Source organism: Tiliqua scincoides, chromosome 4, assembly GCF_035046505.1.
Source record: "Tiliqua scincoides isolate rTilSci1 chromosome 4, rTilSci1.hap2, whole genome shotgun sequence".
In the NCBI taxonomy this organism is placed as follows: Eukaryota; Metazoa; Chordata; class Lepidosauria; order Squamata; family Scincidae; genus Tiliqua; species Tiliqua scincoides.
In genome coordinates this window covers 518569-543476 of record NC_089824.1, presented here as the reverse complement: position 1 = coordinate 543476, position 24908 = coordinate 518569, and the positions used below count along the sequence as shown (strand labels likewise).

Below are 24908 nucleotides of genomic sequence, written 5' to 3'. Positions count from 1 at the left end.
GGCCAGGCGGAGAGGCACAGGTGTCTGGCCACCTCTGGGCGACCCACTTCTCACTGTGTTCCTCTCCGTGCAGGAGGTGATGTCTGCCCAACAAAAGGAGAAGACCAGGATGGCCGAGGAGAGCTCCAGTGGCAGCAGCGGCTCCCCCAGTCCTGGGGACACACTGCCTTGGAACCTCCCCAAGCACCAGCGCACCAAGAGGACCAAGTCTGCCTCTGGCAATGGCACCGTGCTGGACCCCGCAGAGAGGGCTGTCATCCGCATTGCAGGTAGGGAAGGGCGGGGTGTGGTGTGTGAAGTGGGGGGGATGGCTGCTCTTGGGGGTGTCTGGCACAGGGCCCTAAGGTGGGTGGCGATGTGCCACATGCAGGTGCCCAGCTGGGTGGCAGCTGCACCCAACTGTCTGGCTGTTTTTGTCGCATGGACCTGGTAGCTGCTTCTTTGGTCTTGCCATTTGGCTGTTGTGCTACTGGGGAGTGTGCCTGACTGGGCGGGTACCTGTGTGTTTGCCTGGTGAGCTCAGTGTGATGGTCAGAGGCTGGTGGGCTGCCTCCCCAAGAAAGGTGGGTTTCCTGGAGGAGTGGCTCTGTGGCCCAGGGCAGCAGCTGCAGCTAATGTGGCCGGGGTGTCCTGAGCAGGTGCTCCAAACCGTCCCTTTCCTTTGCTGGGCAAACCTTAGATCGGCAAGTTTTAACCAGTGGGCCACGAGAATTTTAGCGCCTTGTTGGTATGCCGTGAGATGAAAAAGGCGGGCAATGGCTGCCTTGGGTCTTTGGGGGGAGCCTGACTGGCTTCTGTGGTGGAGGCTCTTTGCTGACCTGTCACGTGGCCATGGGGTGCGGCTTGGAGCTGTGAATTCCTGTGGGCCTGGGTGGTGGCTTCTTGGTAGCCTGAGGTGGGACCTGAGGCGGGGGAGGTTGTGGGTCATCATCCGGAAGCCACCCTTCTTTGCCTTCGCTCTCCTGCTTTTTCTGTGTGTGGTGTCTGCTGTCCTGGGCAGGGAGCGCCTGCTCCGGGGCCAGGTCGGGGCTCCAGGGCAAGGAGCCACGCTTGGAAGGTTGGTTCTCCTGATGTCTCTCCCTCCTGCTGGTGTTTTTTGTGGCGGCTGCACTGTGGCCTTCTGTGCTTTGTTCTGTGGTCTAAATGCCGCCCAGTGGAAGTTTCCTCCATAGAAGGGAGGCTGGCTGGCTGTAGGGTGCCTTGGTCAGCGTGAGGGTCAGAGCAGCCTTGCAAAAGCAAGGCCTGTCTCCTGAAAGAGGTGTTGCCTGCTCCCTGGTTCCAGTTTGTGGAACTGGGCTCACTTGTTGCAGCGGCCTTTCTCGCTGGAGCTGGAACTGGAGGTGGGAGAGGATTGTTGCAGACCCCAGTATCAGAGCACTGATGCTGGACTGAGGGCAGGGACACGAAGAGAGAGGGTGCCCAAGGAGCATGTGGGGAATGGTCCCGCACTAGAGGCCTGGGGTGGCTCTGGGATGAGTACACTTTGCTTCAGTGTGGGGGGGTTGGCATGGCATGGCAAGTGTCTGGAGTGCCGCCTCCTGACCTCGGCACCCCTTGCCTCCTCCGGAAGGCACAGATGTGTGTTGGTATTGCCACTGTGATGGGCCTGTTCCCTGGGGAACAAGGGGCCAGGAAGGTCTGCTAGCACCTGCCCAGTGGTTAAGCCCATCTACCCCACCCTGGCTTGGGGTGGGCTGGGGTACTGAGCTGGATTTCCCACTCTTGGATTAGCCAGTGTTCGACATTGGATCTTGGGCTTTGTAGGCAGTGGTTGACTGGAGGGGTGGTGGGTTACTTGTTCCAGCTATTGCAGAACTAAGCCCAGCGAGTGAAAGGGTTTTTCTGGGCAGAGCCAGCCTCGGCCTCCTGGAGCTGCTCCTCCAAGTTTTCCGAGTGGTGAAGTCCAGAAGTGATTGTGAGGAGCTCCAGAAGGATCTCTCCAGACTGGCAGAATGGGCAGCAAAATGGCAGATGCGCTTCAGTGTCAGTAAGTGTAAAGTCATGCACATTGGGGCAAAAAATCAAAACTTCACATATAGGCTGATGGGTTCTGAGCTGTCTGTGACAGATCAGGAGAGAGATCTTGGGGTGGTGGTGGACAGGTCAATGAAAGTGTCGACCCAATGTGCTGTGGCAGTGAAGAAGGCCAATTCTATGCTTGGGATCATTAGGAAGGGTATTGAGAACAAAATGGCTAGTATTATAATGCCGTTGTACAAATCGATGGTAAGGCCACACCTGGGGTATTGTGTCCAGTTCTGGTTGCCACATCTCAAAAAGGGCATGGTGGAAATGGAAAAGGTGCAAAAGAGAGCGACTAAGATGATTACTGGACTGGGACACCTTCCTTATGAGGAAAGGTTACGGCGTTTGGGCCTCTTCAGCCTAGAAAAGAGACGCCTGAGGGAGGACATGATTGAGACATACAAAATTAGGCAGGGGATGGACAGAGTGGATAGGGAGATGCTCTTTACACTCTCACACAACTCCTGAACCAGGGGACATCCACTAAAATTGAGTGTTGGGAGAGTTAGGACCGACAAAAGAAAATATCTCTTTACTCAGTGTGTGGTTGGTCTGTGGAACTCCTTGCCGCAGGATGTGGTGACGGCATCTGGCCTGGATGCCTTTAAAAGGGGATTGGACAAGTTTCTGGAGGAAAAATCCATTACGTGTTACAAGCCGTGATGTGTAGGTGCAACCTCCTGATTTTAGAAATGGGTTATGTCAGAATGTCAGATGCAAGGGAGGGCACCAGGATGCAGGTCTCCTGTTATCTGGTGTGCTCCCTGGGGCATTGTGTGGGCTGCTGTGAGATACAGGAAGCTGGACTAGATGGGCCTATGGCCTGATCCAGTGGGGCTGTTCTTGTGTTCTTAAGTTTGTCTCAGGTGGCATTTGCCCAAGTCTGCCTGGGTGGTCCTTCTCCATTTCTGTGTTTCAGAGCCTCCTGCCTGCCTCTAGAGGCACGCACAGACCTTCTTGCCCGCAGGCAGTGGGCAGGCCAGCTTTTTCCATGTGGGGAGACTCTGAGGGTTTGGGGCTCACCTCAGACAGGAGGGAGCCTTCCTCTCCCCCCTCCCCCCGTGGAAGTAACTGCTGACCCCTGGCCTCTACAAGGTGTCTGTGAGGAACCCGAGTGTGCTTGGATGTGCTGGGTGTGTGTCTGCAGGGTGTGCCGAGCCCCCTGCCCTGTCCGGGGGGGGGGGAAGAGTTTCTACCCTCAGACACAGAGAGATTTCATTTAGTAAGCCCTGCACCTTGTTTTGAACCTTCACTTCTGAAGTTAGAACAAGGCAGGTGGCCTGTCTGGTTGATGTCCACCGCATTCGTTTTGCTGCTTGAACCCCTTTGTGAATGTTTTTGTTGGTCACGTCCTTAATAATAAATTACCATATTGAACAGTAGTGGAAAAGAAAATGGTCAGGATTGTAGTTATGGTAACACCTGGGGATGCCTGACTTGAAGACAAGGAGCGTGAGAGGGTGGCCTCGTACAAAGATCTTCAGACTGAGGTGGAGCCGTGGAAGTGCCAGTAGCGGTGGGTGCGAAAGTTGAAGAGGACCCTCACACTGCAGGTGTCCGTGAAGTTGCCCCATATAAGCTGCAAAGAACTGCTCTGCTTGGAAAGGCTCAGCTGCTTCGCTGGTGCCTCTGAGTATCTGAGCCCCTCGGGAAGACCTTGCGATCTAGAAAACATCAGCCACAGTCAGGTTCTGGGCTGAAACCAACGGCAACCACAGCACCTTGATTCTCCTCTGGGGGAGGGGCAGGGTGAGAGCACTGTTCTTCCAGAGTGCAAGTCCTTCCCGACCGACCGGGATGTCTCCTTGCACTTCCTTCCAGGCCAGAAATGAGGGGTGACTGATGGCAGCATCCGAAGAACAGAAGGTCTCTGCCTGGCAGACCTGAAGCTCTGGTCTTCTGGCGCCAGCTGAGCTTTCGGGGGGGAGGGGGCGGTTCACAGATGGGACACAACCCCCAAGAAGCAGCCTGGACTGCACGGGGCAGGTGGGCAAACGTGACTGGCTGGGAGGCTGGCTGCCCTGTGCCTGGCCTGTTCCCGGCACCTGGGGAGGGAGGCCGTCAGTCTTGGGCTCGGAGGGGACTCTGGGCAGGGAGCAGAGGCGCAGTGCAAGGCGAGCTCCCTCCCTGCCTCCCGGCTCCAGGAGCCAAGGGCTGGCGCGGCACAGCCGTCTGCTGCTCCGCGTGGAGGGTGAGAGTCTCCCTGGGCTCTTCCGCCTTCTGCTCCCTGGCAGGTTGCAGAGCTGGTGCATGTGCCTGCTGCCTGCCCAAGGGCGCCACGTGCTGGGCTGTGTGCTGGGTGGAGCTGTGTCTCCAGGTCTGGTAGCCGCTCCTCTGGCTGCACTTCTGCCTGTCTGCCTGCTCGCCTGGAGACTTGCTTATCGATGGAAGGCTGCAGGTATTGGGCTGGACCCCAGGCACAGCCGCTGCTTGGGCGGGGGGGGGATTCATCCTGCTGTCCCTAGTTGGCTTCCCCTGAGATCATGGGGGTGCCTGGAGCTGGCCTATCTGCGCTGCTTCTGACAGCTGGGAGCCCCCTTGGCAGCTTTGCTCCCGCACTCCGTAGCCACAAGGCGCCCCCCCAACCCTAGCACATCCATGCTCCAGCCTTGTGCTGGGCTGGCTTCTGAATGCTTTTCCGCCATGCCAGTCCTCAGCCTTCTAGCCTGCTGCTGCTGGGACATCCTCCCCCCCCCTGTGTGTGTGTGTGTGTGTGTGTGTGTGTGTGTGTGTGTGTGCTGGGCTGATGCCCGGCCCTTGCCTGTGTGCTGGCCTGCAAAGAAAGCGGCCTCCAGCAGGGGTCCCTGGAGTCCAGGGAAGTTCCATTTTGCAGCAGCTGAATTGGCCCCTAAAAGCAGAAGAAAAGCCTGCTGGCAGGCTGGGGGTGGGGTGGGGGTGCTAGGTGGGCTGTGGGGAGGCCGTGCACACCTGGGGGCCTGCCTTGCAGAAGCCAGTTCCGTTACTTTGAGCAGCACCTGGGACCGATCCCTTTTCCTGGCGCCTGGACTGGGTCTCCTTCCCCAGCCAGAGGAAGAAGGGCAATTTCTCGCCTGCCTCAGAGACTTGCCTTTGCATGGCCCCGTGGCAAATTCTGGCAAGCACCGTCTTTGAAAAGGCACTCCCCCCCACTTGCACTCTTTCCCTTTTTGGTGAGGCTGTGGGGGGCTTTGAGCCTCCGAGGACTGCTGGGGTCTGAGGACTCCGCTGTGGAGGTGTTTCATGGAGAGACCAGTCGGCCTGAGAGTGACAGGCCAGGCGGTGCCATGACCGGCAGGCTGAGGCAGGCTCGCTGGCGGCGGCTCCTTCCCCAAGGACTCTTCTTGGCAGAGTCCTGGCCGCCTGTTGGTAGCCTGCATGGTCTTTCGTGGGTCGAGCTGCCTTAGGAGTGGGAGGTTCCCTTTGGCCCCTCCCTCCTGCTGGACTGGACTGCGCTCTCTTGCTGTGTTGGGGAGGATCCCAGGGACCCCTGTCCACGTCAGGGGTCCGACAGGGCTCCTGTTGTTGTCACCTGTTTGTTCAGCCCCTGCGAGGGGGCTTGTTTTCAGTGGGAACTCAGCTCTGAAGTCCTCTGTACCTTCCCTCCCTCCGGGCTCCGTGCACTGGCTAGCTGGGTGCTCCTCTGGAAGGCGGGATGGGGCTTCCTCCTCTTGCCACAACCAGCCCATCTTCTGCTCGACCCCCCTTACCTCTGGGTGTGACCAGAGTCGTTTGCCAGGCTGGGGAGTGCCTCACTTCTACCACCTCTCCAAGTGTCCTCTTGTTTCCCTGCCCAAATGCCTCTTGCAATACCTCCCGAAGCTGCACTGGATGCCATGGCAACGCGGTGAGAACTGCCTGCTGCCACAGGGATGATGCCCACTGAGTGCCTGTCTGCGCTGTAGCAGGGTCTGCAGAGCATTCCCTGGGCTGCAGGTCGACATGAGCTCTCTGCACACAGAAAGCGAGCCTGTCTGCGCAGAGGGTCCAGCGAGGCCTTCTCCTGGCAGGCAAGTTGTGGACATGCAGGGAGACCGGGTGGGGGCTGCTGCAATGAGAAGCAGGAGTTGTGGGGTTGATTCCTGCTGCTGGGTGATCCTGAGGCACCTTATCTGGGGGGGGGGGGAAGAAGCACCCGCTCTGCATGCAGAGCCACTCCATGCTCAGCACCTCCCACTGCAAGGGCCCAGAAGTCTGCCAGCCAAGGCACCTGGGGAGGCTGCATTCCTGGAGTCTGTCCTTTGGCCCAATCCTAATTGGAACGTTCATTTGGGTGGTGCAAGTCCCTTTACGGCTGTGCAAAAGGCAGCAAGCCATTTGGCGTGGCCTGGTTGCTGGCCAGGCCTGTTCTCCAGCAGGCTGGGGTCGCCTGCTGTCGCTGGTGAGTTTGCGCAGGGGGTTGGAGGGAAGCAGGGAGGGAGCAGAATGGGGTGGGAAGGGGGAGGAACAGGGAGGAAATAGAGCAGGAAGGAGGGCAGATCAGCACTGGGAAGGGGGCAGAATCAGCAGCAGTGGTGCACGCGGATAGCCTGTCCCCTTCCCGGCCAGATTCCCCAGCTGGTGCTAGTCTGAGCAGACCCAGCGGACTGACGTGGGCTTATCCTGGGGCAAGGGAACAAAAGGCCCCTGGAGGCCGAAACTCTGCTGCGGATTTTAGCGGGAGCTGCATCTCTGAGCAGGGAGTTGAGCAGGACTGGGCTGCTTGCCTGCATTTTTTCCCTGAACAGCAGCTTCAGTGGGCTGTGGCTCTGGACTGGAGCATGGGGATTGGAGGAGGGGTGTTCAGTGTGTCCCCAGCCTCTTTCTCTGTTGACGTTTCCCTGCACCGCGGGCTGCTGCTGACCTGCTGGGGTGAAGGCAGGGGGGAGACCTGGCTCTCCCGCAGCAGGACCCTTTCCTTACGGAGCCTCCTTCCCCAGGGAGCACTGCTCCTTTGCACTGAAAAGAAGAGTCTTTGGAGGTGGATCGCTCCACCATTGTCTGGACCCCTGGAGGCCACTTGGGCTGGGCAGGGTGTCCTTCGGGCCTTTGGCGAGTGCTGTCCACGGCCCAGCAGTTCCCTGGGCTGCCAGGTTTGGGGCGTCTTCGCGCCTGCTCAGACTCAGAGTGCGCCTGTGGGCTGAACAGCTACAGTTCAGAAACAACTTTTGCCGCAGAGCATAAACGGGCCCAAGCTAGAGTCAGGCCCACTGCCCATGCTGGCGACTAGTGTCACGGGGTGAGAGGGCCGTGCGTACTGTGCCATGTGTGGCACCTTCTCTGCCTCTGGCCCTGGGGAGTGCCAGTTTCCTTCCCAGCAGGAACATGTCTGAGGGCAGCACCTGTCAGGGCACCCTGGGGAGCAGCAGAGCACTCCTCTTTTCTTGCGGGGATGAATCTGGGGCTGGCTGCCTTCTTGCTGGAGCAGTCAGTGGCGCTCTGCTTTCCCAGCACCCTGGGAGCTGCAACACCGTGTGTGCTGTGGATTGCCACCTGCGCCTCAGGGCAGCTCGCCCTCTCCCACTGTGGCTGCTTGGCATCCGTATTGTAATTAATCTCTGGAGTTCTCTGCCACTGGCCTAGATGGCTTTGAAAGGTGGTAGGGCACAGTGGTGGTCCTGGCCACTGTGCCACCCCAGGGTGAGCCTGGAAGCACCACCCTCCCCGCTGGTCACGTGACCTCTGTAGATTTTCTTACACTGCAGGGAGGGCACCAGGATGCAGGTCTCTTGTGATCTGGTGTGCTCCCTGGGGCATTTGGTGAGCGGCTGTGAGATACAGGAAGCTGGACTAGATGGGCCTATGGCCTGATCCAGTGGGGCTGTTCTTATGTTCTTAACTACAATTCCCAGGAGGCCTTGCAGGTCTTCTTGTTGTCTGGTGTACTCCCTGGGGCATTTGGTGGGCCGCTGTGAGATACAGGAAGCTGGACTAGATGGGCCTATGGCCTGCTCCAGTGGGGCTGTTCTTATGTTCTTAACTACAATTCCCAGGAAGCCTTGCAGGTCTTCTTGTTGTCTGGTGTACTCCCTGGGGCATTTGGTGGGCCGCTGTGAGATACAGGAAGCTGGACTAGATGGGCCTATGGCCTGATCCAGTGGGGCTGTTCTTATGTTCTTAACTACAATTCCCAGGAAGCCTTGCAGGTCTCTTGTTATCTGGTGTGCTCCCTGGGGCATTTGGTGGGCCGCTGTGAGATACAGGAAGCTGGACTAGATGGGCCTATGGCCTGCTCCAGTGGGGCTGTTCTTATGTTCTTAACTACAATTCCCAGGAGGCCTTGCAGGTCTTCTTGTTACCTGGTGTGCTCCCTGGGGCATTTGGTGGGCCGCTGTGAGATACAGGAAGCTGGACTAGATGGGCCTATGGCCTGCTCCAGTGGGGCTGTTCTTATGTTCTTAACTACAATTCCCAGGAAGCCTTGCAGGTCTTCTTGTTATCTGGTGTGCTCCCTGGGGCATTTGGTGGGCCGCTGTGAGATCCAGGAAGCTGGACTAGATGGGCCTATGGCCTGATCCGGTGGGGCTGTTCTGATGTTCTAGGGGCTGGAGAGGCTGTGTGCGGCCTCTCTGACCCTCGAAAGGCCATCTAAGGCCTCCGGAAGGCCTTAAAACGTCACCTTTCTTTCTTTCTTTCTTTCTTTCTTTCTTTCTTTCTTTCTTTCTTTCTTTCTTTCTTTCTTTCTTTCTTTCTTTCTTTCTTTCTTTCTAAGAAAACCAGAAGCGACAGAAGTGAAAAACCTAGAAGGCCTTCTGAGGGCTACGGAGGCTGCACACGGAGAAGCAGCCAGCATGAGTTGCCCTCAGGGTGGCACGACTGCTTGGGATGCCACAAGTGGGGCACGTCAAGGAGGGTTGTGAGTGCCTGCCACTGTCCTGGTGGTTATCTGGAACCTCCTTGCTGAGGACAGTCTACTTCCATTCCAGTTGCTGGGAAAGCGCAATACCACTGGAGGGCTGGTTGCCTCCTGCTCTGCTTGTGGAGTCTCTGGGCTGGCTGTTGTGGGCTAGCTGGAGCTGCTCTGCCTGATCCAGTGTGTATGTTTCCTGGGTAGCTGTAGTGAGAGGGGCAGAACCTCTCCTCCCCCACCCCGGGGGGTTTCACCTGGTGGGCACATGGGGCAGGACCACAGGAGCTGTTCCTTTCTCTACATACACCCATGGCCTGTCACCAGTAACAGGCACCTTCTGGCGGGGGGACGGACTTCATGAGTGCTGGTGGCCTGCCTCCTTGTCCAGGGTCCATCACCCTTGGTGAGTGGCGTCTCTGGAAAGCATGGTGGGTAAGAGGGAGAGACCTCCCTCCCAGCTCATATTCACATCCCACTAATATTGCAGAACTTGGCATCTGCAGTGTAAGAAGGCTGCAGGCCTGTGGAAATAGGTGGTGGGGTCAGGGCTGGCCCATCTTTGAGGTCGACTGAAGCAGCCTCAGGCAGTGGGCTGGTGGAGGCTGCCCATCTCTCTGCCTGTGTTGGAGCAGGAGCAGGGGCGATAGAGGAAGAGGAAGTGCAAAGCTGGACTGTTGGAGGAGCAGAGGTCATTGGGAGCACCTCATTGGGGAGGGTGCAGCATTTGGCAGGCAGCCTCAGGCTCAGCATGGGGAGACAGCCATACACGCAGTGCGCCTGGGCTGAAGCGTGGAAGAGGGTTTGGGCTCAGTACCCTCCAGCTGGACACCAGGATTTGAACTGCAGATTGAGTTATGGTTGTCTCTGTGAGAGCCCAGCCTGAGGAGGGGCGATCTGGCCAGTCTGCTGCCTGGAAGAGGCAGAGTTGCCCAGGCGGGTCTCTGGCTGGAGCAGCCACCTTCCAGGGAAGAGAAAGAGGATAGTCTGCCTGCCCCCCCCATGGTTTCCCCAGCAGCATGAAAGGTGTGTCGGGGCGGGCACTCGAAGGAGCATTTTCAAAAGGAATGCAAAAACCTGTCAGAAAGAGGTGGGACATCTCCCCCCCCCCCCCCCCAGGACAAGAAGCCACCAGCTGGAGGCGGTTGGGAGAGATGGAGGCAGCAGTGACTTCAGTCTCACTTCTGGCCTGGCCTGGCCTGGCCTGGCCTGGTGCCACAGTGTCCAGCAGCGTCAGAGCTCTGGAATGTGGGTGGGGATCTGTCACCCTTTGCTCCTGGGTCTGGGCAGTCGCTGGCGTTCCCCCTGCAGGCAGAGTCCAGTGTGAGGTGGAAGCTGAGCCCCTCCCTGAGTGGCTGGCTGGCTGTCTGGCCGGCTGGCCGGGCCGGAGACCAGGGAAGGTGGTCTGCAGCTTGCCCCATGCCTGAAGGGCTGGTTGACACTGACTCCAGAAGCTTTATGGCCACTCCTGTCTCTGCAGGCACTCTCTCCTGTCCCTCCCTTTTCCAGCTCCCTGCTGGGGACATGAGCCAGCTGAAGGCCCCATCTGCCCACAGCTCAGCTCTTGGAAGCCCCATTCCTTGGGGAGAGGCTTTGGCCTACTGGGGGAAATTCTACCAGATGCTGCTTCTCCCCCCTCCACCGGAAGAGGAGGAGGAGGCACTCTTGGCATGCTGCTGTTCTCCAAATCTCTTAAAGCCCCAGAGCCCTTTTAGGGGTTGGACCTGGCCACCTTCTCCCTTTAGACCACGGAGGGCAGGCTGTGCTGAGCTGGCACTGCTCATTCCCCTCATGCGCTCCCTCACAGAAGCCCCTGATGCTTCGAGGCACAGAGGGTCTTGCCTGCAGCCACTGCCCCTGCCTGGAGACACTACTTGTCTCCTGTATGGCTTCTGTGCTTCCCCCTTTCAGTTGGGTGGAGAGGCTGCCCTTGAGTTGCGCAGCTCAGAGTTAGGAGATATAACGTGGTTTGGAAAAGTAAAAACAGGGCAGTGGCACTAAGTGGTTTGGCAACCATGTGCAGGGTCTCCCTTGCCAGTGGACGTGCGGATCTGTTTCTTTGGGGCACCTGTCCTGCCGCCGCCAAGTGAGACCGTCCCTCCAGGAGCCAGGCTGTTCCTCCACCAAAGCCGACTTGTGCTCCCGGGCCCCTTGGCCCTCCAGGAGATCGCTGGCTTGCCTGCCTCCCCAGTCATCGTGTGTTCGCTTGGGGTCCCCTTCCTAGAGGCATTCAGAGGAGGCTACCTGCCTCCCAGCGATTGCTCGGGCAGGTGTTGGGGGGACACGCCGGGCTGGGTTTGAGGGTCTGTGCTTCCACCCAGCTCTTCTCCTTTCAGCCGCTGTGGGAGGAGGGAGTTGAGCTGAGGCCATCAGGGGCTATGCTGGCGAATGACAAAGGGTCCCTGGGTGTAGCAGAGCCCAGCGCAGGCTCTGCCAGCTGGGAAAAGACGCTGAGCCCACCCCAACCCTGCCTCACCTCTGTGTCCTGCTGCTGGCTGGCTGGCTGACTGGCTCGGACCTCGGCAGTGCCTGCCTGCCTGCCTGTCGTGACTGAGGCAGCGTCCTCTCAGCTCCTTCCAGAAGAATGTGCGGACATGTGCCCTGACTGGGCGGTGCTGAGCCATGTCCTATTTGTGTTACTGCCCCTCCCCTCCCCTCCCCTCCCCCGATCCCCCTGGGCAAGGGGTGCAGCACTCAGCTTCCATAAAAGGCCAGGGATTCACCCCGTGTGTCCACAGCCTGAGACCACTCTCCCTCCCCCTTGGCTCCACCTGCCTCAGGAGCCAGTGTGGTAGGAGGGGTTGCTCCTGCTCTCCATGGGGCATGTGGGACCCCTAATGTGTGACCTTGCGGCCTGGGCAGTGTTCTTTGCCTGGTGGTCTGAAGCCTTGGCTGGCCTCTCTTCCTTGGGCACAAATGCTGGGGGGCTTCACTGCATTGTCCGTCCACTTGAGCAGGGGGCCGAGACTGCCCTGGGTGACATCCGTCCCTGCCACTCTGCCCAACTCCTGTCACCTTTTTAGCAAGGGTGCAGTGCTGCACTAGTCTGATGACCTCCTGAGGTGTGCCAACCAGGCAGCTCAGACCTGGGCTGCGCAGGGCGCTTCCTTTTCTGCAGACTGTGACAGAAAGGGTCCTGCTGGGGAGCTCAGCCTCGCACCCCATGCCCCCCCCCCCCCGGTGGGCTGTCACTCTGGGTGCAGTGAGTGGAGCTATTTTGCTCCTGCCTGCCTCACTGCTGGGGCAGCCAGGCCAAGGGAGAGAGGAGGGAGGCTGGAGGGTAGTGGGAAGGGGCGGGTTCTGCTGGGGACGTCCCTAGGAGCTGTGCAGGGGAGGGGGAGAGCTTTATAAATACCTGCTAGTCTCATTGCTTGGGGGGGGTTTGAGAGAGGCTGCCTTGTTGGCGCAGTAAAATCCCACATGTCCCCCATCTCTCTCTCAGGACTGCTGGGCAACAGCGGCTCCTGTCAGTCTTGTGGGAGGGGGGATTCCGCCTGCCCACCGCTCTGGTTACACTCACACTTGTAAAAGCAGATGACTGGGGAGGCCCAGGCCGAGTGGGGGGGGAGGGCCATGTGCAGCATGGGGGGGGTCTGCAGCCTGGGAAGCTCCCAAGGGGCAGTCTCCTCTGTCCTGAGCTAGGGTGAGGAAAGAGGCTTTTGCCATGCTAGACACGAGCCCTCCTTGGCTGGAAGAGATGCCCTGACCATTGTGCCCTGTGGAGACTCCCAGGAGCAGTCCTGCTCCAAGTTGGGAGGGGGGAAGGGTCAGTGCTGGCCCCCTGGAAGCATCCCAGGAGCCCAAGGGCTGTGTGTGTGTGTTGTATGCGCCAACCTGTCTGGCAGCAATGACCTCACTTCTATTCAGAGGTGCCCCTTGGCAGGACATGCTACTCTGAACATGCCAAAGAATGCTTTGAGGGGGGGAATGCTGCCTTTGGGGGGGGTGCTGTGGAGCCCAGAACTGGCTCTGCCAGCCACCCGTGCCCCAGGCCTGTCAGGGCCAGGCTCTGGAGCCTGTTCTCGGTGCCAAGGCACAGCTCAACATTATGCAGAGTGGGGGTTATCCAGAAGAGATAACTTCTGTGCATGTGCAGAGTGAGTCTCCCTCTGCAGTCTGCTTCACGACACGGGAACAGAGATGGCGCTTGCCCCAGAGCCGTGGCAGCTTTGCTGTGCCACATTTTTCTGTGTGGTTTCTGAAGCTGGGGCAGGAGTGAGAGAACTGCCTGCGGAGTTCAGACCAGTGGACTGTGCCCTGACTGGCTGGGGCAACCCTTGGGAGTCCCAGGTGCCCAGCTCTTCTAGTGAGGAAACAACCTGTGGCCTCCCCTGTACTGCAGGCTGCTGGAGCCAGTGAGAGGTGCGGTTCTTCCGGGGAACCTCCCCTGCCCTGATCCTTTGACCCTCAAGAGCTATTCTCCCCCCTCCCCATCTGTGCTCCTGGTTTGAACATCTGATGTGCTCTGAAGAGGGCGTGTATGGCAGGCAGGCAGCAGGCAGTCTGTCTCCCCCAGAGAGAGGCCTCCTCCCTCCTGGGCCAGGGAACCATGGGTGGTGGCTGTGCCTTTAAGGGGCCGGGCCAGGCGGCTGGAAGGAATGGCATTCCAGGGCTTGGCTGGATCAGGCCAGCCGGCTGTCTCAGACCCCCAGCTCCCTGAGAGGTAGGCAGGCAGTCGGTGGCCGGCCCCCACAGCCCACTCTGCCTGGCCATGGCCACCTTCAACCTCGCCCTGCTGCCCCCCAACCCTGAAGAGAAGGACTTTATCCAGGCCTACGAAGATGTGCGGGAGAAATACAAAGGTAGGCTCTTGGCGCACGTGGCCCTGCTGGGGCGGGTGCCTGTCTGGCTGCCCCGCCTGGGACTGGTCTACTTTCCTTTGATGGGGCCCAACCTCTGGCTGAGCCCCCTGGAGAGCAGGGACCCTTCCTCCCCCTGGACAGCTGGCCCTTGGGACTTGCGCCCTCCTGGCGGCTGGGCTGGCAGCTGCTGCCACCAAGGAAGCCCCTGAAGGGCAGCGGGCAGACAGAGGGACTCTGTGTGGCTGGTCCGAGGACTTGGAGGAGTCCCTGTTAAGGCTAATAGATCAGTCAGCTGAGACTGTAGTTGATTAACCTGTGAGGGGCATTCCGGGCCCTGGCCTGCTTGCGTGTCTGCCTGAGGCATGTGTGTCTGTCCCGCACAGGCACTGGAAGGCTCCTTATGTGGTGGTTTTCTTTCCTTGTCAAAGTAACCGAGCGTGAGCTTGTTATTTTGTAAGAAGGAGAGACAGGGCAGGCTGCTGTATCATTGGGGCAGAACTGCGACTGCGAGTGAAAGAGAGGGAAGGAGGGCTGCAGCTGTTGGGGTGGGGGGTTCTGGTCAGAGTTTTAGTGCTATGCAAATGTATGCAAATGAGACACTGGGAGTTTTGATTGGGGCAACCCACCCACCTGCTCAGGGTAGGCCTGGCCATGGGGGGACACACCCATGGAGTGTGAGCCAATAGGTTGGAGGCCTTGGGCAGGGCCTGGGGAAAGGGTCCCTGAGCAGCTGAGGGTTGCACTCAGCACAGGAGAGGTTGGGGGCAAGGGAGTGCTGTGCCAGGCTGGGTGGGTCGGGGGTGGAGGTCTAGTCAGGGGGCTTCTGTAAGCTGGCGGGGGGGGGTGCCTGTACACATGTCTCCTTTTGGACTTCTCTGGGTTGGCAGTGTCTCCCCCCCCCCAAATGCAGTGGTGTGGGGCAGGCTGTCTGTTGGAATGTGCTTGGGGGAGGAGGGAGAGCCAAGAGCAGCCATAGAAGGCCACGGCAGCTGGTTTAGCATTTTGCCTTCTGGCACGGGGCCTTCCCCCTCACCCAGAGTGGGGGTTCTGGTGGCGCTGGGGATGGTGCTCTGTGCATGTTTGAAGGAACCGTCAGGCTTTGCCTCTGAGACCAGCGTCTCTCAGCGGAGTCCTGAGATTGCACACCCCTCCAGTCCTGTTCTGTCCAGCTTGCTGTGTGTGTTGGTGGCCACCGCAGGGGGGAAAATGATGCCTGGAGCTATTTAAAAGCTCTGTATTCCAGTGGCACCCTCACCCCTGACCTTGGGGCAGAGAGGCCTGCCTGAAAGAGGGACTGCCTTTCCCAGACCACCCCCTCGAGCTGCTGCCTCTTCCTCCCCCACAGCTGCTGCCCACCTGCTCTGTGGAGCAATGGGGGCGGGATCTCTTCATGGCTGGGAGGCAGATTCTGGAGCTGTCTCGGGCACATTTTGGGATCACACATGCTGCAGAGCAACTGCCTGTTGTGGAAAGGTGTGTGCAGAAGGGGCAAAGTGGCCTCCTGGAGGTGGCCAAGGACTCCTGCATGTGAGAAGAGCCATCTGGACCCTCAGCACTGGCGACAACAGGTGCCATGGACAGCTCAGCACAGTCCTTGTCTCAGAGCCCCAGCAGTCTGGCGCCTGCACTGTTGTGAGGGGATATTCTTCCCTGTTGGGAATTGGCCCCATGTCTGAGCTGTTGTCTGAGGCCCCATTGCCTGGGGGTGAGGACCTGGGTTCTGATATCAAAACACATAGACAAACAAGCCTTGCTGAGAGAGAACCAGCATGGCTTCTGTAAGGGTAAGTCTTGCCTCACAAACCTTTTAGAATTCTTTGGAAAGGTCAACAGGCATGTGGATGCGGGAGAACCCATGGACAATATATACAGTTGCATGCCTGCCGTAGACCTCCTTGGGACAAATGCTCCAGGCGCCGGCCACTAGGATCCCTCCTGATGGGGCCAAAACTATGCTTCAGGTTTGCCGGGAGCACAGTTTATAGCTCCCGTGAACTTTACAGAGGTTTCTCTGCTGCGGGAGGAGGTTGCGTGAGGCTCCATGAGCCTCTGGTGAGTGGGGGGATGGCGATAGCCCACAGGGGGGACACCATCGTGGAGCTTTGCCCCAGACACGGGGCTGCAGAGGTCCGCGGCTGATTATATATCTGGACTTTCAGAAGGTGTTTGACACAGTCCCTCACCAAAGGCTGTTGAGGAAATTCCATAGTCAGGGAATTAGAGGGCAGGTCCTCTCATGGATTGGGAACTGGTTGAAGATCAGGAAGCAGAGAGTGGGTGTCAGTGGGCAATTTTCACACTGGAGAGAGGTGAAAAGCAGTGCCCCCCAAGGATCTGTCCTGGGACTGGTGCTTTTCAACCTCTTCATAAATGACCTGGAGACGGTTGAGCAGTGAGGTGGCTAAATTTGCAGACGGCACGAAACTTTTCCAAGTGGTGAAAACCAGAAGTGATTGTGAGGAGTTCCAGAAGGATCTCTCCAGACTGGCAGAATGGGCAGCAAAATGGCAGATGCGCTTCAATGTCAGTAAGTGTAAAGTCATGCACATTGGGGCAAAAATCAAAACTTTAGATATAGGCTGATGGGTTCTGAGCTGTCTGAGACAGATCAGGAGAGAGATCTTGGGGTGGTGGTGGACAGGTCGATGAAAGTGTTGATCCAATGCGCGGCGGCAGTAAAGAAGGCTAATTCCGTATTTGGGATCATTAGAAAAGGTATTGAGAACAAAATGGCTAATATTATAATGCCGTTGTACAAATCTATGGTAAGGTCACACCTGGAGTATTTTGTCCAGTTCTGGTCGCCGCATCTCAAAAAGGACGTAGTGGAAATGGAAAAGGTGCAAGAGAGAGTGACTAAAATGATTACTAGGTTGGGGCACCTTCCTTATGAGGAAAGGCTACGGCGTTTGGGGCTCTTCAGCCTAAGAAAGGGGCACTTGAGGGTGGGACATGATTGAGGCATACAAACCTATGCATGGGAAGGATAGAGTGGCTAGAGAGATGCTCTTTTCGATCTCACACAACACCAGAACCAGGGGACATCCACTAAAATTGAGTGTTGGGAGGACAGACATATGAAAGTATTTCTTTACTCAGCATGTAGTTGGTCTGTGGACCTCCTTGCCACAGGATGTGGTGATGGTGACTGGCCTGGATGCCTTTAAAAGGGGATTGGACAAATTTCTGGAGGAAAAATCCGTTATGGGTTACAAGCCATGATGTGTATGTGTAACCTCCTGATTTGAGAAATGGGCGATGTCAGAATGCCAGTTTCAGGGGAGGGCACCAGGATGCAGGTCTCTTGTTGTCTGGTGTGCTCCCTGCGGCATTCGGTGGGGCCGCTGTGAGATCCAGGAAGCTGGACTAGATGGCCTATGGCCTGATCCAGTGGGGCTCTTCTTATGTTCTTAACTACAATTCCCAGGAAGCCTTGCAGGTCTCTTGTTATCTGGTGTGCTCCGTGGGGCATTTGGTGGGCCGCTGTGAGATCCAGGAAGCTGGACTAGATGGGCCTATGGCCTGATCCAGTGGGGCTGTTCTTATGTTCTTAACTACAATTCCCAGGAAGCCTTGCAGGTCTCTTGTTATCTGGTGTGCTCCTTGGGGCATTTGGTGGGCCGCTGTGAGATCCAGGAAGCTGGACTAGATAGCCTATGGCCTGATCCAGTGGGGCTGTTCTTATGTTCTTAACTACAATTCCCAGGAGGCCTTGCAGGTCTCTTGTTATCTGGTGTGCTCCTTGGGGCATTTGGTGGGCCGCTGTGAGATCCAGGAAGCTGGACTAGATGGGCCTATGGCCTGATCCAGTGGGGCTGTTCTTATGTTCTTAACTACAATTCCCAGGAAGCTTTGCAGGTCTCTTGTTATCTGGTGTGCTCCGTGGGGCATTTGGTGGGCCGCTGTGAGATCCAGGAAGCTGGACTAGATGGGCCTATCACCTGATCCAGTGGGGCTGTTCTTATGTTCTTAACTACAATTCCCAGGAGGCCTTGTAGGTCTCTTGTTATCGGGTGTGCTCCTTGGGGCATTTGGTGGGCCGCTGTGAGATCCAGGAAGCTGGACTAGATGGGCCTATGGCCTGATCCAGTGGGGCTGTTCTTATGTTCTTAACTACAATTCCCAGGAAGCCTTGCAGGTCTCTTGTTATCTGGTGTGCTCCTTGGGGCATTTGGTGGGCCGCTGTGAGATCCAGGAAGCTGGCATAGATGGGCCTATGGCCTGATCCAGTGGGGCTGTTCTTATGTTCTTAACTACAATTCCCAGGAAACCTTGCAGGTCTCTTGTTATCTGGTGTGCTCCTTGGGGCATTTGGTGGGCCGCTGTGAGATCCAGGAAGCTGGACTAGATAGCCTATGGCCTGATCCAGTGGGGCTGTTCTTATGTTCTTAACTACAATTCCCAGGAGGCCTTGCAGGTCTGTTGTTATCTGGTGTGCTCCTTGGGGCATTTGGTGGGCCGCTGTGAGATCCAGGAAGCTGGACTAGATGGGCCTATGGCCTGATCCAGTGGGGCTGTTCTTATGTTCTTAACTACAATTCCCAGGAAGCCTTGCAGGTCTCTTGTTATCTGGTATGCTCCTTGGGGCATTTGGTGGGCCGCTGTGAGATCCAGGAAGCTGGACTAGATGGGCCTATGGCCTGATCCAGTGGGGCTGTTCTTATGTTCTTAACTACAATTCCCAGGAAGCCTTGCAGGTCTCTTGTTATCTGGTATGCTCCTTGGGGCATTTGGTGGGCCGCTGTGAGATCCAGGAAGCTGGCATAGATGGGCCTATGGCCTGATCCAGTGGGGCTGTTCTTATGTTCTTAACTACAATTCCCAGGAAGCCTTGCAGGTCTCTTGTTATCTGGCGTGCTCCTTGGGGCATTTGGTGGCCGCTGTGAGATCCAGGAAGCTGGACTAGATAGCCTATGGCCTGATCCAGTGGGGCTGTTCTTATGTTCTTAACTACAATTCCCAGGAGGCCTTGCAGGTCTGTTGTTATCTGGTGTGCTCCTTGGGGCATTTGGTGGGCCGCTGTGAGATCCAGGAAGCTGGACTAGATGGGCCTATGGCCTGATCCAGTGGGGCTGTTCTTATGTTCTTAACTACAATTCCCAGGAAGCCTTGCAGGTCTCTTGTTATCTGGTATGCTCCTTGGGGCATTTGGTGGGCCGCTGTGAGATCCAGGAAGCTGGACTAGATGGGCCTATGGCCTGATCCAGTGGGGCTGTTCTTATGTTCTTAACTACAATTCCCAGGAAGCCTTGCAGGTCTCTTGTTATCTGGTATGCTCCTTGGGGCATTTGGTGGGCCGCTGTGAGATCCAGGAAGCTGGCATAGATGGGCCTATGGCCTGATCCAGTGGGGCTGTTCTTATGTTCTTAACTACAATTCCCAGGAAGCCTTGCAGGTCTCTTGTTATCTGGCGTGCTCCTTGGGGCATTTGGTGGCCGCTGTGAGATCCAGGAAGCTGGACTAGATAGCCTATGGCCTGATCCAGTGGGGCTGTTCTTATGTTCTTAACTACAATTCCCAGGAGGCCTTGCAGGTCTCTTGTTATCTGGTGTGCTCCTTGGGGCATTTGGTGGGCCGCTGTGAGATCCAGGAAGCTGGACTAGATGGCCTATGGCCTGATCCAGTGGGGCTCTTCTTATGTTCTTGCGATGTAAGAATATGCATGGATGTGCCCTGAGTGGTGAGGCACGTGCCTCTCTTCCACTGGCCTCCCTCCTCATGGCCTGGACAGTGCTGCCCCGACATGCCCTTCCATTGCAGGCACAGTCTCTGCTGGTGGCGTCCTTCCCACTCTGGAAACGGTTGGTGTGCTGCTTCTTGCTATGCCACACACCACCTGCCAGCGTGTGGCGCCTCCCCCTCCCTTCCCCAAGCACACTGATCTTCCTCACGCTTCCTGGATTTGGACAGTGAGCCCACAGCCCTCCTCTCCTCCACACTTCCTCTTCTGTTCTGTTTCCAGGAGGGACAGCGGCAGCCACTGGCATATTCCTGGAAAGGGGATGTCAGGTGGTGACCTGACGGAGGTGCCCCCCATCAGCACCCCCATCGCTGCTGCCCAAAGCAACTGTCTCAGTCTTGTGGAGAGGCCAGTGCTGTGGTGGGGAGCCATGTTCCCTCTCCTAGAGGTCTGCTCTTGCTCCAGACTTGCCCATGGGTGCTGCTGCCACTGTCAAGGCCCCATTCCAAGGAGAAGAGTTGGGGAGAAGCTCTCCCTCCAAATCCCAGGGGCACATGTGTGCTGGGTTTGAGTCCTGCAGGGAAGCAGATTCTGGGGGCGCACCTGCCAGTGGCGTCGCTACAGGGGTGCAGAGGGTGTGGACGGCACCAGGCGATGCGCTTGAAGGAGGTGGCACCACTAACCAAAATAATCTTGTTGTTTTTGAGTAATACCGCCACGTTATATATCATACAGTGTGGAATTTCATGCAGAATTTTGAATATTGCAGAATATTGAAATATCTGCATCCTATTCTGTGGACAAATAACCAGAAAAGGAAAACACAACTGCTCATATCACGAAAAGTGGATATTCTTAACTCAAAACTGAACAATGAGATTGATGGTTCCAAGAGCCAGTGAAGTGTTATAATGACACAGCAGGGAACCAATAAGGTGTCAGTCTGGGTCAGTTCTCAATTCCAGTGAATATTAAAACTCTGAGTTGCTGGAGTGTCATAAGTTGGGCAGCTGGGTCTTTTGTTGGTGACTGATTTGTTAGGTGACCCGTACTGCTCGTATATTAAAATAAAGTGAATGGGGGTTACACCAACCTTAGTGATGCCACTGCATTTCAGTTGTGTGTATGATAGTGGAGTTTCTTCTGCATGGTCTGGTACGGGAAGAGATCCATCACTGGAGTGACCCAGTGGACTCTTGCCCCCTGGGTAATGTGAACTCTAGTAATGCCTCTGCTACCAGCTCACTCAGCTCTGCTCACAGCCCTCCTGCTTCATTCACAGGGAGTGTGTGTGTGTGTGTGTGTGACCTGTCCTCTGTGAAACAAGGACATGAGACAAGCTTGGGAGATAACACTAAATCTGGGGCTGGGACAGGGCCAAGGAAGGGCTGATTGCACAGCACCACCTGTTGTTTTGGGAGGGGGGCTGTGGGCAAAGGCAGAGGTCAGGCCGCCGGCACCTGCAACTCTCCCGCCCCAGGTGCTCCGGGTTGACCCATGTTGGAGAAGGGCAGGAGGCCAGCAGCCATGGTGCCCCTGCTTAGAATGCCAGAGGGTCTCAAGGGCCAGTCTGGGCAGGTGGAAGGCTGTGTTGGGGAGCCAAGTGCCCTTAGTCCCAGCGCCTTTGCCAGTGGCTGCTGCAGAGATGTGGCATTACTCAGGGGAGGGGGGATGACCATGCCCATTCCCATGTTGGGTGGCTGGCTGGCTGGCTGGCTTCTGCCCTTAAGAAATCACCCCCCCCCCCAAACTGGGTTCACAAGCAGTTTGCTGAATTTGCTTGTGAGTTGCGTGCTGCTTTCTGTTAAGACGGGAGAGTTCTTTGTAGGCAGGCCTCACCCCTGGCCACAGTTCTCTCCACCCCCATTGGCGGCAGAGGACCCTGTGCCAGAGAAGCTGGCGGTGTGCATGGCTGGTGTGCATGCTCTGTGGCAAAGTGGTATGGACCCAAAGGACCCGCTTCTGTCACTGTCCTCCTGCCTGGGCCATGCCAGCTGGCGCAGTTGGGCTCCCCTGCCCCATGTGGCTGCCTCCCCAGAGCTCCTGTGGTGGTGGGGGGAGCACCTTGAGGCTGTCAAGACCGGTGAGGCTCCCCTGGGCCTACCTGCAGGAGGGTGGCCGCCCACGCCCTGAGGAGTGTGTGCTGTTCACTAGGGCCTTGGTGGGGCGGTGGGCCCAGGAGCACAGAGCTGTGTGCTCTGTGCCCAGCAGGTGTTCAGCTGGCTTGCTGGCTTGCTTGGCGCTCTGATTTATGGCCCCGCAGAGCTGCATTGCTGCTGGAGCTGAGTCCAGGAGCCAGCCTGGCAGTGCAGCGGCAGAGTGTTTCGGAGCTCTGTGATGCACAAAGCAGAGAACTCATCCCTCAAACTCCTCCCCACCTGCATGTGCAAAGGGATCCAGTCTGCAGACACTTACCTCAGAACATATCTAATGGTGCTTTATTATTTTCTCAGATTTCAGTCAAGTGCCCAGAGGCCGTGTTGCTTCCTTTCTCCTCCCTCTGCATCTTTCTGCAGGCTGTTCTGCGTGATTCTGCTCCTGCCAGCGATGGGGAGGGCCAAGGAGCCGTGTCCAACCTGTACTGTGCCTGGTGGAGTTCTGGGGCTCTGCCCCCTGGCAGCTCTTCTCCCCTCCCCTTCTTTCCCTGCAAGGGACCCTGGGCAGCCACTGCCAGTCAGAGTAGGCCTTGCGGAGCTAGAGAGAGCAGTGGTCTGAGCCAGCCGGAGGTGCTTCGGATGTTTCATAGCAAGTCTGCCCCTTCCTCCCACCTGCCCTCCATCAGTATCCCTGATGCCCCTCCCCCATTTGTCTTTGAAGTGGTCCTGTAGCCACAAAGGCCAGAAGCTCTGGGCACACCTGGCTGCCTGCCTGCCTCTTGGGGTCCTGAGCTGTGAGGTATGCTTGAGGTCGCTGTGTGTCCTGCTGTCCTACCCCTGGCAGAGGACAGGCCTTCTCAGGCTCCTTGGGAAGAGCAGGGATTCCAAGCCCCTCGAAAGGCTGTACCAACTCCCATCTCTGGCACGTGGGTAGCTGGTTGCTTTCTGCAGCGATACGGCAAGAAAGGTCACTGGGGTTGCACTGTCCTCATTTCGGAAGAATCACCGCCCCAGAACAAATGAGGGCAGCTCCATGTCAAGGGGTGTGGCCTTCTGTCAGTTGGGATGGACCCTGGACTGGCCTGAGGTCCCAGAGCCTGTGGCTCTGCCCACCCTGGATGCTGTTGGCTTGGGCAGGCTGGAGCCCCTCGCCCGTCTTTGCAGAGGGCTGCAGCCTCCCTCCTGCTCAGCTCCCCCCGCTTATTGCTCAGCCTCAGTTTCTCTTCTGCAGCTTATTACTCCCTCCCTGCCCCCCTTCTCCCAGCCAAGTTGCAGTCCTGGACCCTTCCCAGGTTTGCAGCTGGCCTTGGGTGCGCAGCGGGCCTTGGCGCATCGGTCTGTGGCTACAGGATCGGGCATCGGGCTTGCAGGCCTCATCCCTGACCCTTCACAGCCAGCCTGGCCTTTTCCCCAGCACAGCACACAGCTGTGCCAAAAGCAGCTGCAGTCTGTGCTGGGGGGCGATTGGGAGGAGCATATTCCCCTTACCCTGGTAAGCCCCTGGTTGCCAGTGGGTCTCCTTGGACCTGCGCCAGCCCTTTAGCTGGTGGGGGACCTCAACGTGCCTGCCTCAGGTGCGGCTCCTACACACCCTGGCCGTTCCCCTCCAGGCAAGCAGCAGAGCCCAGCTGCCCGGGGTGCCACTTCCAGCGATGCCCTGCCTTTGGATCGGGCCGCGGGCTTCCCTCTGCCCGGCATCCACTTCCCACGTGAACGCGTGTCCCGCAACTGGACGGCGCCGGGGCTCAGGCCTGCAGCAGAGCTGGGGGGCCGGGCGGAGCACCTCCCTGCTGTGTGCTTGCCCTGCGGGGCGGGGAGTCCTGATTTCCCAGCTCCGTGGGCGGAGTCCAGCGCCTGCCTTCGAGGGGCCGATGCCCGGGCTGCCCGCTGCGCTCCTGGACGGGGCGCCCTCTGGCCCGAGGCCGCTCCCTCGCTGTGCCCAGGCCGCAGTGCGCTCGCTGCGAGGCTGCCCTGCCTGGCGAGCCTTCGCGCCCGGACTTCTCGAGCAGAGGCCGGGCGGGCGGCGCCCGTGGCAGTGCCGCAGTGGCCGGGCGCGGGGCCGGCTGCGGGCGCGCGGATTGGCTGCGGCGCGGCGGGCGGGGCGGGGCGCGCGGCGCGGGACGAGGCAGCCACCGCGGGAGCCGCTGCGAGCGGAGTGCGGCGCTCTGCGGGCCATGGAGTCGGCGCGCTCCATCCAGCACGAGATCAGCTCGCTCAAAGGTAGGCGCAGAGGGGCGGCCGCCCCACGGAAGCGGAGTCCCTGCCCCGAGGCGGAGGCGCGTCGGGAGGCCTCGCTTCCTGGCAGCGCGGCTGCGGTGCAACGCCCGGGGCTGCCGCAGCGCGCTCCGGAAGCGGCGAAGTCTGCCCCGGGAGCTCCCCGTCGGACTTGATGCGGGCAGGGACGGCCGTGGAAGGCTTGGGCTGTGGGGGCGGCTGCCCCTCGCTCGGGCTCGGGCTGCCTTTCGGAGGAGGGCTCAGGCTCCGAGGGGAACCCCGTCTCTCTGGCTCTGATCCCCCAGACCCATTGGGCACCCGTGTCGCCCTGGGGAAGGGCCTTGGCGTGGTCTCTCCTGGGTGGGCGCTGGGGCCTCGGTGTGGGTGCCGTCAAGCTGCAGGTGCTCCTTTTGGGCTTCTGCTCAGCACCAGGAAGCTCCCTGCAGGGCTGCGGTTGGGGAGGCAGGTGCAACTCTCCAGTGCTGGGCACTGCTAGGCCTGGTTGCACACTAGTCCACAGTGAGGCTCCCTGGACGTTGTCCTGTACAGGTTCAAAGCGGGAGTGGGTGGGTCCCACACGTGCCCCAGGCCCCTGACTTGGCCCTCCCTGGCAGTACCTGCCTATGCCCTGGTGTTGTCCAGCTAGCCTGCATGGCTGTGGCGAGGCACCAGTGGCTGATCCCGGGCTGGGGCTGGGGCTGGGGCTGGCTGGGCTCCCATGTGGTCCGTGCCTGGGGGGCATGCAAGAGCCCTGTCCTGGGCAAGTGGGAGGGGGACACTTGGCCAGGCTTCCAGGCCAACTTGTGTGTGGTGAACTGGTAGGTGCCAGGAGATGCTTTTGTTCCAGCCTGACGGATTTACTGTGAGAAGAACTCCTCAGCCTGCTTAGTAATCTCCACAACCTCCAGGCCTCCCAGCTTCCCTCTCCAACAGCCACCCCTTTGTTCCCTGCTCAGTGTGGAAATCCCTTTGCATGTTCCTGGGCAAGGTGGTGTGCAGGGTTCAGGCACCTAGCCCAGCTTGTTTACAGATCATGCTGAGGAAAGAGGAGGGGCAGAGGTGGGGTTGGTCTCTGTTCTTGGCTGGGGGGGGTCCAGGAGCTCTCATGTCCCCGTCCCCCCCATCTTCCCACCCTCCAGCTGCACTCTGCATCTCTCTGGGCAACTGACCTGCACATGACTTGGAAATGTGCCTGTTCAGAGCCCCAGCACGGATTATACAGGGTGCTGGGAGGGGTGCTGAGTGGGGAAAGGGGTGAGTGAGGAAGAGGCATAGAGCCCCTTCTGCAC

General features: G+C 58.3%; 1 protein-coding gene across 1 annotated transcript in view; it reads left to right on the top strand.

The window, feature by feature from the left end:
* PLEC (plectin) overlaps positions 1–24908 on the top strand; it is a 104853-nt gene that overhangs the window by 5475 nt on the left and 74470 nt on the right. Inside the window, 1 exon segment of the mRNA XM_066626466.1 lies at positions 74–269. Within this exon segment, the coding sequence (XP_066482563.1) occupies positions 80–269 (190 nt within the window). The 5' untranslated portion in view covers positions 74–79.